General features: G+C 40.8%; 1 protein-coding gene across 1 annotated transcript in view; it reads right to left on the minus strand.

Moving 5' to 3' along the window:
- PLG (plasminogen) overlaps window positions 1–12,936 on the minus strand; it is a 387,567-nt gene that overhangs the window by 101,563 nt on the left and 273,068 nt on the right. The window contains exon 11 of the mRNA XM_069234491.1: window positions 10,617–10,786. Within this exon, the coding sequence (XP_069090592.1) occupies window positions 10,617–10,786 (170 nt within the window). The remainder of the gene's footprint in view (window positions 1–10,616; window positions 10,787–12,936) is intronic.

Raw genomic sequence — 12,936 nt, forward strand, 5'->3', positions numbered from 1 at the left:
CCATTGGACCGTGCTTTAGATACTGAAGTGGGAAATGATCCTATCCACGATCTCCTTTACCAACATATAGCCAAGGTAGGCAGATTTGGTGTTAAGAAACAGTAAATCTGTTTTTCCCTGTACATACTTACCTTGATGTTATGGTTGTTTTCAAAATAGAGCTACAATATTTTTGCAGTCGACATTTAAACCACAATATTGCAATATACACTTCTGAAAAAGGAGTGGCAATCAACAACACACAGCAGGTGCCTGTCTGCTTCCTGATCACACGTGAGTAACCCATGTCTCAATAGCTGTCTTGAAAATCATGCATAACTCCATTTCATATAAAGACGTAACCTGCGGACCTAAAGGCTGTGTTTTTTCCTGAGTAAGCCTGTGTCTTTTCTCGTTGAAGCATCTACCCAGCTAAACAAAACATTAGTGAATAGAGGCAGAGTTGTTATGGGTCATTTCAAGAAAATGATGCATGGAAAAGAGAATGTGGTGAGAGAGAGAAAACCAAAAAAAATGTATATTGTGAGACAGAAGTTAGTAGGTATCCTCATGAAAAAGCATGTTGGTAAGAATGAGATGGAGGGGAGCTAATAATACCTGAAAACACATTCAGGGAGAAGGAATAAAACATAAATATTTAGACAAGAAGTTGAAAGAGGGAGAAGCCTCAAAAATGTCCGGGGAATGCAAGGAAGGATGTATCATACATAGTAAGCAAAACAATACCTTCAAGATTCCCCCCAAAAATGCAGCAAATCACTTACGGACTTGGTAACCTTATGAAGGTACTTTGCTTATGGCCTTGCACTTCTAAAAAGTTAGTGAACTCTTCGATGATTTGTAACTGCATAATTAGCATACTGTTGGGGTCATTTATACTGTCTATTTTAGATATGTACTTAATATACAAATTGATAAGCACTATTGCTCTGTTTCGCTTTAATTTTAATTATACATGTCCAAAAGAACACTTAATGTAAACATGTATGAATATTAGGGTTATTTGTAACGTTTTCATGCAGTATGTTGGACTAGGGGTTAGATCGCATAAAAAGAGAGTGGGTTGTGCTACTGTGATGTATGGTCTGAGTTGTAGTCTTGGTGTGCTATTATATTTGGAAGAGGCAATTGTTTTTTGTTGCTGAACTTTACTCCAATGTGCTGCTTTATATTTAAAGTTTAATAACACAAAAGAACACCATTACAATACAATAACAATACACAACAAAAACACTATACACAACACACTCACACAAGAAAAAGAAAAACACAAAGACAACAAACCAACAGTACAACAATAACACAATGCACAATAATACCATAGTGTAACACTAAAATGACACAACAGTGCAAAAAAGCACATCTCCAATACACCACAAGACATCAAAATAACCACAGCACAAACCTAACCAAAAACTACAAAGCACCACAGGAAGAAAGAACAAAAACACAACATATTAGCACAATCTAAAATAAAACAGCACAAAAAAGACAACTGAACAATGCATCATAGTGCAATGTACTTGAAAACAACACAATGCAATGTTAACGAAATAAAACACAACAATAGACATAACATACCATAACACAACACTTTCACAACCACAAAGCAATAACTGCACAAGCAATAAAACACAACAAGCAAGTAGTGACAGCACAGCACAAAAAGTTAACTCAGTTGCATTATTGTACTATTGTGCTGTAGTTTTTTGTATTCGGGTCTTGTTTTTATTACTGTCTTGTTGTGTTGTATTGTCTATGCTAGTATATTATTATCTTGTTTGTGTTGTTTCATATTTGGCTAATGTTCTGTTTTTCTGTTATGGTATGTTGCTGTTATTATAGTTGTTGTGTTGTTGTCCTGGTGTAATGTGTAGTCCTTTTCCGTTGTGTTCTTATGTTGTTATTGTGTTGCTTAATTTGTTATTGCATTTCATTCTGTCCCTCACAGACAAATCACCCAGTACCCGACTCAAATTCAATGTCTGCATGAATAAATCGCTCACTGGATGAAGACCAACTGTTTGAAGCTGAACACCAACAAGATTGAAATTGTCATCTTTGGGAAGAGCACTTCACTATGGGCTCCACTTGGAGGCTAACAGAGAAGTGACCGACACTCACCCTCACCACCCATGCCAAGAACCTCAGGATCATCATCAACAGCAAACTCAACATGAAGGCTTAAGTCAGCGCCATCACTGCCTCATGTTTCCAAACCTTGAAGATGATGAAGAAGATTTTCCAATGGCTCCAAATCAGCACCTGAAAAGCTGTCATTCACGCCCTCGTCACAAGCAAGCTGGACTATGGGAACCCCCTCTATGTTGGGATCAGAAAAGCACTAACTAGAAGGCTGCAGACCCTTCAGAACCCGTGAGCACTCACATCACACCAGACCTGAAGGAGCTCCACTGGCTCCCATGCACAAATGAACACAATTCAAATTCTTCACTCACACTTTCAAGGCAATACATAACACTGGCCCAGCATAACTCAACACATGCATCTGCTTTCACAAACATTCCAGTCACCTCCGTTTGTCTGTACTCCTACTTGCATATGTTCTATGCAAATGGAAGGCCAGATCTGGCAGTTGAGCCTTCTGCTACATTGCTCCTAGCATGTGGAAGGAGCTGCCACTAGACATAAGAACCTCCTCCTTACTTCTTGACTTCTGCAAGAAGTTGAGGACCTGGCATTTTGAATAGTCTCAATAGTCCCTAGGTTTGGCTAGGCACACTTGTACAGCGTCAGAATACCCTTCCAGGTGATAGTACACTCCACTAATCTACATAACATAAAATGTTATTGCACTGTTCTGTTGTTTATTTTTGTTGTGCTGCATTTTGGTTTTGCTGTTTGCTTGTGCATTGCTGTTTCTTTATATTGGTGTGTTGAATTCTGTGTTGCACTGCCACTCTGGCATTGTGGTGATCTGTATTTGTAATGTGGAACTGTGTTGTTGAAGGACTGGTGTTATGTTGCTGCTATACATCATCTGAAGTATATATGCTTACATATGCACAAATTCTTTTGTGACAAGTTGCCAAAGCCACACATTTCTTTTAATGATGGGGTTAACATCATTTACACCTTGTACTGCAGTACTGCCATCAACAATATGTATTATCGCAGACCAAAAATGTTTTGACATCTGCATTAATAACCGGGTAGTAGAGAGTGAGGAATGGCTCACGAGCATTAAAAAATATTTAACAATTCCACATTTTTAAGGTATTCTTAAAAGCCTGATGATTTTTGAAAAGGGCCAAAAAAGTGGACAACAATTCCAAAGCAATAGGACCAGATAACAAAACATTTGTTGGGGGTAATTATATGGTTCTTCAGTAAATAGTTCAGTATTTGATGAGAGATTAGGTACCATACCTACAACACAGGCACATTATCACAAAAATAAAACCCATCACCACCTAAAACAACACCACAATAAAGCAACGGCAATGCCACACAGAACAACGCAACAACATAATGACATAACACCATCACATCAAACAACATGCCAATACAGCAACACAACATGAGAGAACAACTTGTAAAAACAACACAGCAAAACAACAACAAATCACAACATGACATAACACATGTAACACACCAATAGCATAAAACTTCAACGGAACACAACAACAATACAACATGATACACTAGTAAAATACAATGTACCATAGCACAAGAACACAAAACCTCAATACACAGATACATATATCAACATTAAAGCAAAATAATAAGGCAACACAACAAGAAGTCACCACAACAAAATATACGAGATACAATATCATTACGATATTATAATGGTGTTTTATGATTTATTTCTGCTGCATTGATTTTTTGGGTTATATGTTACTATGATGTGGTATCTTGTTTTATGAATTATGATTGTGTTTTGGTTGTGTTGTTGTATATGGCTATGTTGTGGTGTGCTGCTGTGCTTTTAAGTTATGTTATTGTATTGTCATGTTACTCATGGTAATGCATTATTGTTATTCTGTTGCATTGTAATTGATTGTCTATTGCTTGGCTGTGCCACGTTCTGTAGTGGTGGTGGGTGTGGTGTTTTGTTGGTTATATTGTGTTTTTCATATGTTGTTATTGTATAATATTGCTGGTTTGCATTGCTTTGTTTTCTTGGTGTTTTGATGTGGAGCTGTTACTATGTTATTGACTTTCTGTGTGTTCTGTTACGGTTGAGTTTTGCAGCTTCCTGTACATACAGATGCTGCTAGTTTGCAGCCAAAGGCAGCACTTTCTAATAGAATTCCAGTGAAATAAATTTACCACTGTAAAACGTTGGTACTATTTCACTGTTGCAGCTCCTTTACAATTATTCTGGAAACCAATCCTCTAAACTACTTCCAGACCATAACTTAAGATAGGGCTTCCCAGGCTAACTTTAAGTGATCCAGATATTAATTAAAAACCAAAGGGGACAGTTCTCAAGACACAGATACAGGCTTATGTAATAAAAGTGCCTTTTCCCCATATTTTAGGAGTTGTAAACGTATCCAGGTATTTGATTTGCAATGGAAAAAAATGGGAAAAGGATATGACAAAATGTGTTTTTGAAAAATCGGAAAACAGTGCTGAGTAAGAAAGCATGTGTGTGTTTGTTTCTAAACATGGCATCAAAAAGCAGTTTGCAGTGCTACCATCAACCTCCTCCTAGCTTTCAGAAACATGTATAAAGGAAAAACATTTTTTTCATCACTGCTTTTTGCACCTTCCTATGTGGTGGTCAGTGATTTTTATTTTCGCAGTTTCTACTTCCAAAAACATAGATAAACCCCATAAGCTATACATTTCTCAAAACTAGACAAAAGATTGAATTCAGCAAAGGGTACTTTTGTGGATAATTCAAGGTTTTAGAAGGTTTTGGAAAGTGATGCCATCATTGAAAGCAACAATTGGGAATGTGAATGGGAAAAAAGACAAGTTGGTGGCAAAGGGCCATATGTGTGAAGGTGATGCAATGTAAAAACAACCACTGTTGCCAGTCACAGTAATTGCAGCCAGCCGGCCATCAACCAGTGTGAAGGTCCTACGCTCACTACATCTTCTTGCATCATGCATTGAAATTGCAGTAGGTGGGATGTCCTAAAGAAACTTGTCTAGGATATTATGTAACTTTCTGAATGCTATGTTAAGTAGAATTAACACCCACATAAATGTTCTAAATGTCACCCAAGAACAGCAGAACACAAAGCACCAGATAGCACAGTTTCCCAATGTCCCTAACACAGGTTGTCTGCAATGCACGTTGTAACGTAACATACACTGTGTAATGCTATCCAGAAAGTATGTACATCTCATACATGTCCAGGCATTGTAGACTAAATAGTTGATTTCCCAGAGGAGATCTTGGCAATGGTTGCCATACGGGTACGTCATGTTTTCCAAATTCAAATTAAACATGTAGCACACAACCAATGTACAAACATAGCATATTCAATCTTGTTGTTATAAAAAAAAATCTGGTGACAGAGCACAATCTCTCCTTCCTCACAGCATACCTCAGTGGCCATAGTACAAGTGAAAAGAGATAAAACAGTGCACACAGACATACCAGTCTGAGTCATTGATATAACATCTGGCCTACTAAAAGTAAGATTTAGATGTCGGCAGAAGAGTGTAAAGGCTCTGCAGTGTATTCCAGAGGCCTCATGTAAAGTTTATCCAGTTGAGCAAGGTCGCACAACATTGCAAATACAAAAGGTGTACCCCAGTACTCAGTATATGAAGATGATGACTCAGATGGCTCAGCCGAGGAAGACTGTAGGGTAGCCAGCAGAGTAGGCCAGTAGGTTCACAGACCTCCCAAACAGATCCATGCTACTAAACAAAAAACAAAAAGGTGCAATTTGCACCTTTGTGTACTAGAGTCTTTCTTTAATGCCCTACAGAGTGATGCTCCTGCCCCTGGCAAGGCTGATATGTCATTTGATACAAAATTGTATCCATTGTATCCCTCCTTGTTGGGGTTACGACACACAGCCTGGTACACTACCTTGCATTTTGTGAAGTCTACTTACTCTCCTACTAGTGAAATTCAAAATCTTTAACTGTTGGCATTTAAAACCCTTGCATGGAGGTTCCAAAGTGCCTTGTCCTCTTATTATACCACTAGATCTACATCAGAGTATGCCTCTAAGTTGCCTCATCCTTAATAGTGCCCATGGTTATCGTTATTTTGGTGATTCTCAAGCAGATTGTCTGAGTAGACGTGGGTGTCAGAGTCTTGGCCCAGTGGGTTTAACCAGTGGTGCCTGCAATGTACCAGCTGCAGGGTCCACTGGTCTCTCTCATTTTAATTCCCTGTTGTTCTTATTCCATGCCTTCTTCTTCTACTCTTTGGAGAGTTGGAATCGCTTACTAGTTGCTTTCAGTTACAGTGCAAGTGCAACAATATATGATATTGATTAATACCGACTGACTTATAAGTAGGATGAAGTCCTTTTGAAAAATGATTCAGATAATAGTGAACTTTGTGGCTGATATGTGTGCATTATTGGAAGCACTCTCACAACCCTCACAGACTAGGTGTCAGACGCTATGGACAGCACTGTTGTATCCCTCACGGGCTACCACTCACATATACTGAAACCACTCTCAAACCCCTCACAAACTAGCATTAAAACATATAAGTCTGGCTGATAACTGAAAGTGCCTTTTTATTGATTTATGAGTCTGTATTTGTGTTGCAATTCGAATGGAAGAGTGGGTAAATGCAGGCATGTGTCAAAAAGTGGATGAATAGATGCATGAGAGCCAGGATGAGTAATTAAGTATATGGATGGTGTGTGGGGCTAGGACCGATGGATTAGTGACTGTATGAATGCAAGCATCCAGGCACTTCCAGTTGTAAGCCAGGCCTATTGGTGTTGCCAATGTTTGTTTGCTTTCAACTTCTAAAAACAGTTGAGCCTATCGGAGACGAATTGTTGACCCGTTAGTACTGATGTAGCTAAAATTTTGGGATATTTAAAGAGCACTCATGATCAATCAATCAGGTATTTGTAAAGTACACTACTCACCCGTGAGGGTCTCAAGACACTGAGGAGCGGAGGGGAGAGAAGGGGGGCGGCAGGAGGTGCTGCTACTGCTACTCTCGAACAGCCAGGTCTTGAGAAGTTTCCTGAAGGTAAGGAGGTCTTTGGTCTGGCACAGGTGGGTGGGAAGAGTGTTCCACATTTTGGCAACAAGGTGCGAGAATGATCTACTGACAGCTGTAGTTCTGCGGACGTGTGGGACGGTTGTGAGGGCGAGGTCGGCGGAGCGGAGATGCCGGGTCAGGGTGTAGAAGGAGAGTCGTCTGTTGAGGTATTCTGGTCCAGTGCTGTGCAGTGCTTTGTGAGCATGGGTGAGGAGTTTGAAGGTGATTCTCTTGTTGACTGGGAGCCAGTGCAGGTTTTTCAGGTGGTCTGTGATGTGACAGTGGCGGGGGATGTCCAGGATGATGCATGCGGAGGCGTTCTGGATGTGTTGCAGCCTCGTCTGGAGATTGGCCATTGTTCCTGCGTAGAGGGCATTGCCACAGTCCAGTTTGCTGCTTATGAGGGCTTGGGTGACTGTTCTTTTGGTTTTGGTGGGTATCCATTTGTAGATCTTTCGGAGCATGCTGAGGGTGTTGAAGCAGGAGGAGGAGATGGCATTGACTTGCTGGGTCATGGATAGTGAGGGGTCCAAGATGAATCCTAGGTTGCATGCGTGGTCGGTGGGAGTCGGAGCAGTTCCGAGAGTGGCAGGCCATCAGGAGTCATCCCATGCACAGGGGGTGGAGCCGAAGATGAGGACTTCCGTCTTGTTGGAATTGAGTTTGAGGCAGCTGCTCTTCATCCATTCGGCGATGGCCTTCATTCCTTCGTGGAGGTAGGTCTTGGCGGAGTCCTTGGAGAGGGAGAGGATCAGCTGGGTATCATCAGCGTATGAGATGATGTTGAGGTTGTGTGATCGGGCGAGGTTTAGCGAGCGAGGCCATGTAGACGTTGAAGAGGGTCGGGCTGAGGGACGAACTCTGGGGTACGCCGCAGATTATTTCAGTGGCCTCCGAGCGGAATGAGGGGAGGCGGACTCTCTGGGTTATGCCGGTGAGAAAGGAGGTGACCCAGTCCAGGGCTCTGCAGCGGATTCCAGCATTACTGAGGCATGAGCATAGGGTTTGGTGGCAGACGGTTTCCGAACGCGGCTGAGAGGTCCAGGAGGATGAGGGCCGTGGTTTCACCGCTTTCCAGTATGGTTCTGATGTCGTCAGTGGCAGCGATGAGGGTGGTTTTGGTGCAGGGGTTGCTGCGGAATCCGTATTGGGAAGGGTCCAGGGTGAGGTTCTCCTCTAGGAAGCGGGTTAGTTGTCTGTTGACGGCCTTCACAATGACTTTTGCCGGATAGGGGAGCTGATTGATTAGCTGAATGGTTATTATTATTATTATTATATTCTTGTAGAGTGCATGGCTACCCAGACTCGGGCTTCCCAGCGCTGACAGAAATCATAAGAAGTGCAGTACTGCATTAATTATGCAAATAAATGGGTTTTTAGGTGCTTTCTAGAACTGGGCAGTTTACTGGTGGCCCTAAGATGAATGGGGAGGGAGTTTCAAAGCCTAAACACCTGGTAGGCAAATGATCGCCCTTTACTTCTGGCCATTTTAATTCTAGGAATGGTCAGAAAAAAGCGGTTGTTTGATCTCAGATCTTGTGCATTCCTAGTAACGATTATATGACTCAGGATATGAGGTCCCTGAGCATACCTTATTGTGTGTGCAATGCAGAAAGCCTTAAAGTCAATTCTTTTGCTTACTGGAAGCCAGTGAAGACTGGCCAAGGCCCGGCAGGCAGACTGCCATTCTGGAAGGTTCAGCAAAACACACGCTGCTGCATTTTGAACGGTATGTAGTCTCTTAAGGACATAGACTGGGCTGCCAAGGTAAAGCGAATTACCATAATTCAACTGTGAGAGTAAGAGATTTTGTACAACTGCTCTTTGAGTTTCAGCAGGGAGCCATTTAAGCATCTTACTTAGGCCTCTTAACAGGGCAAAACAAGTCCCAGCAAATTTCCTGGCCTTGGAAGCTATGGTGAGATCTTTATCCAAAAGAAATCCCAAGCTCTTGACTTCTGGTGTAGGAGACGGGTACTCCCCCAGGCATTAAGACCATATAAGATGGTGCTTAAGGGATGGGTTGTCCCCGACCACCATAACCTCAGTCTTGTCACCATTTAGTTTGAGGCAACTACAGCCCATCCATTTGTTGACTTGTTCAAGGAAACTAGATAAATTCACCACAGTCTGATTGATATTTGGTGCCAGGGAACGACAATCTCTGTGTCGTCTGTATAGGACACCATAGTGATACCAAATGAGCAGATAACATCTGCTAGGGCCCATACATATATGCTAAAGAGTGGAGCTCAAGGATGATCCCTGAGGTACACCACATTTAAGCTGATGGATCCTCTACAAACAGGAACCTTTCCCGACCTGGGAGCTTCTGTTGTCAAGAAATGAGGTCAGCCATTTTAATACTTTTCCCGTAATCCCTAAACTCTCCAATCTTTGATAAAGCATGGAGTGGGAAACAGTGGCAAAAGCTGGGCTCAGATCAAGGAGAATGAGCACAGCTGACCTTTCTTCATCAAGAGATTTCTTCAAATCTTCCATAGCCAGTAAAAGAGCCATCTCAGTGCTGTATCTGGGTCTAAATCTGATCTGCGCCTGATGCAAGAGATTATGGGTCTCCGAAAAGTTGGTTAAGTATCAATTAACCGGCAGTGGACTAATTATAGCATGTTTCAAAGAATCAGGGATTTGCCCACTGTCCAATGATAGATTAGACATACTGGTAAGGGGTGGTAATAGAGTGTCTCTTTCTTTCATCAAGCTATATATAGGCATTAGGTCCAGAGGGGAGCTGGACTTAAAAGTTTTTGCTGCTTCCCAAATGGTATTACAGCAAAGTTAAGGCAGGACTGAAAGAATTGGAGAAACATTCTTATCCAATAAGCCCTCATTCTCATAAGATAGGGGTTTGTATCCCATGCCAAAGAATCATGAATGGACCTAATCTTACAGAGAAAGAAGTTGGGCAACTCATTGCAGCTCTCCTTAGATGGAGGAGGTCCAGCTCCTGCAACTTTTGGTTTCAGGAAGGAGTTCACAATTGTATACATTTTTCTTGAAAGCTTGGGAGGACTAAGAAATCCTATGAACAAAGTCCACTAGCCTTGCTTTCATGATCGTGTGTCGATATTTTTTCAATGCCTTTTTATAAATGGCCTTTTCTTTCCTCTCTCTTACACGCATTCTTCAACTCCCTGATTTCTGGTGTGAACCTATGATACTGGAGCTAGTTTGGGAGAACTTCTGGATTCTTCTAGGGATGTGTACATCTCACGATAATTCTACCCATTCCTCAAATGCCTGGTAAACAATATCAATGTCCCCCTCCAAACTCCAGGAGGAGGATTGCAACGCCTCAGTCCAGAGTGTAATATCCAGTTTGGACCACTTTATCAACTTCTCAAATAATTGCACATCAACTCAAGATAAAAATTTAGAGCCATCAGGCAACCATTATAATAAAATCTTCTACACCTTTATTGCTCACCTGGCTTGTTCGATGGTGTCCGGGTCGTCTTTATTGGTCTCTGTTCAATAACCACTGTTCCTTGGCATTTCTGTAGATTGCAGTATTCCCATCTCACACTTGGATCCATGGTGTAACACCAGGGACTACTATCGCCATCTGGATTCCTGCAATAATTCTTCTCCAGCCCCCTGTAAATGTAAACTGCCTTTGTGAGTAATATGAAAAAATGTTTGGACTTTAATGAAGAGGATGACATATAATTAGAACACGTCTCAGCAAGCTTCTACCACTTTTGACTAATTGACATTTATACACTTTCATACCAATGTCCGATACGAACTCAACTACCTTTGGTGAACTTAAAACAGAAAAACAAAACTATACATAGGCTATATGATATAATAGAAGACAGTAACAGCGTCTCTGCCAAAACAAGATTAAACTTCCCTCTGCAGCTCTAGCACTGGAACCTCCCTATTTTGATTTGGCTCCATGGCAGACATCATGTTGGTAGAGGTGATTCCATTTCCATTGCTGAGTCCAACATGGTTTGGTGCTAACTTTTGCAAGGATGGTGGTGCTTCTTCTGACTCCCTTACAGTGTTAGGTACAACATCGTCATTAGGGGACAGAGCCCTGTGAAAGACCACCAAGGAAAGTGTGGCAGACTTTCACAGGAAGCTAAGTATAGTACCCTAATATGCTGAGACATTTGTTGCAAACTATCAATCGTTGATCCTTACATTTGCGTTTGCTAGTTTTCAGCATCTGTTATATTTTCACAATTAAAAAGTTAGATTGGTCTGTCTGCTCTTTTTTTCTTCAGTCCTGTCTTTCCTGAGACCTGGTTCTAAATTCTATTCCTCTTGCTCCATTTCTTTTTGTCTTTGTGTCTTTGTTTAAACCATAGGTATTATTACCAAATGGTGCTTGTGAGTTCTGAGGCTTGGTAACTCCTACAAAGAGAATCACATAGTGCTCTTCTTCCATATGTGCCGCTGAGTATCTTCCAAGACTTTGCAAAAGTAACTGCTCCTTGCCTTAGAGGGATCTCCTTTTCATTACAGACAGATCACTTTCCATGGATAAAAGAAACCGTTATTTATGGTAATAGTGTAATTTTGTTTAGCACTTTCCTAATATCTTACCATTTTTTATTATATTGTATATGTGACGCCTCCCTAATTTTGTCTTTTATACACATTACGCAATTCTTGTCAATCATTCAGATCACAGTCTTCACGTCCTTTCCCATCTTGCTCATTCCAGATTTGAGGTGCTCCCTCACATATAACTAAAATCTCCTACAGAATCCCCTTTCTGCAGAGAGCAGGCTCTTTCTTTAGGTTTTTTTTAGTCCAGGTCTCAGAAGGGGTCCTGTTAAGCAAGGACTCAAGTTAATTGCAGGGATAAAGTACATTCAGGAAAAAACTCTTGATTTTGAATTAGTGTTGGTCAAGGTCCTAAAATATGCTGACTTAGGAGTGGCGTGAATATGCAGGCAAAATGACAGGTCCTGAGTTTCTTCTGTTTGTATCATGGAATAAAAATACTGGAAAAATATAGACAGCACAAAACTGAAAGAAATGCATAGCTATTAAGCCAATGTAATATGAATGAAAATTATTTTCCTCAGAAATATTCCAAATATTGAGATTGGGAGCATGGATTATGGTTCTTCCAGAGCCATATACATTCAGAAAATATACTTTCTACTTTTTCTAATGGCATGAGTGCCAATATTAATATCACAAAATAGTGGCCATAGTAAGGCCTTCCAGAGCAAACATAATGATCTCAACTTGTTAAGCAATGAGGGGGAACTTAGTCTAACTAGCTGTGATGTATCTTCAGAGCTCATTATTCCTGATAGCTCATGGGGAAATATCAAAACCTTCCCCTCATGCATATAGGAGAACATTCAGAGAAGCATTAAAAATAAGTATTTTAGTATATTAAGTGCTTAACCTATAACTGTCCAATTCTGTGACACTCCAAATAAATCAAGGGTGAATTAAATATTGGAGAAATATTGGTGATTCACACATAGTTGAGTTTAGACTTTCCCACTATTGGAGGATTAATGAGATTTGCATTTCAGATCAAAATTGCTAAGAGTTTAATAAAAGAAGTGCATTATACTGTGATATGAAGCACCCTTGTTAGGCACCTCTTGTGATGTTAACACACTGAGAGACAGTATACCTTGTGATCACAGTGACTGTGGAGCCCTGACAGGCTATTAATCTAGTGAGCCGGACAGGAAATCTGAAGTGGTAAAGGGTTGCAAAAATTAACAGCTTAAAAGTTCTAAAGCATTTTCAGTGTCAAATAAAAT

The sequence above is a fragment of the Pleurodeles waltl genome, chromosome 5 (genome assembly GCF_031143425.1).
Source record: "Pleurodeles waltl isolate 20211129_DDA chromosome 5, aPleWal1.hap1.20221129, whole genome shotgun sequence".
Classification (NCBI taxonomy): domain Eukaryota; kingdom Metazoa; phylum Chordata; class Amphibia; order Caudata; family Salamandridae; genus Pleurodeles; species Pleurodeles waltl.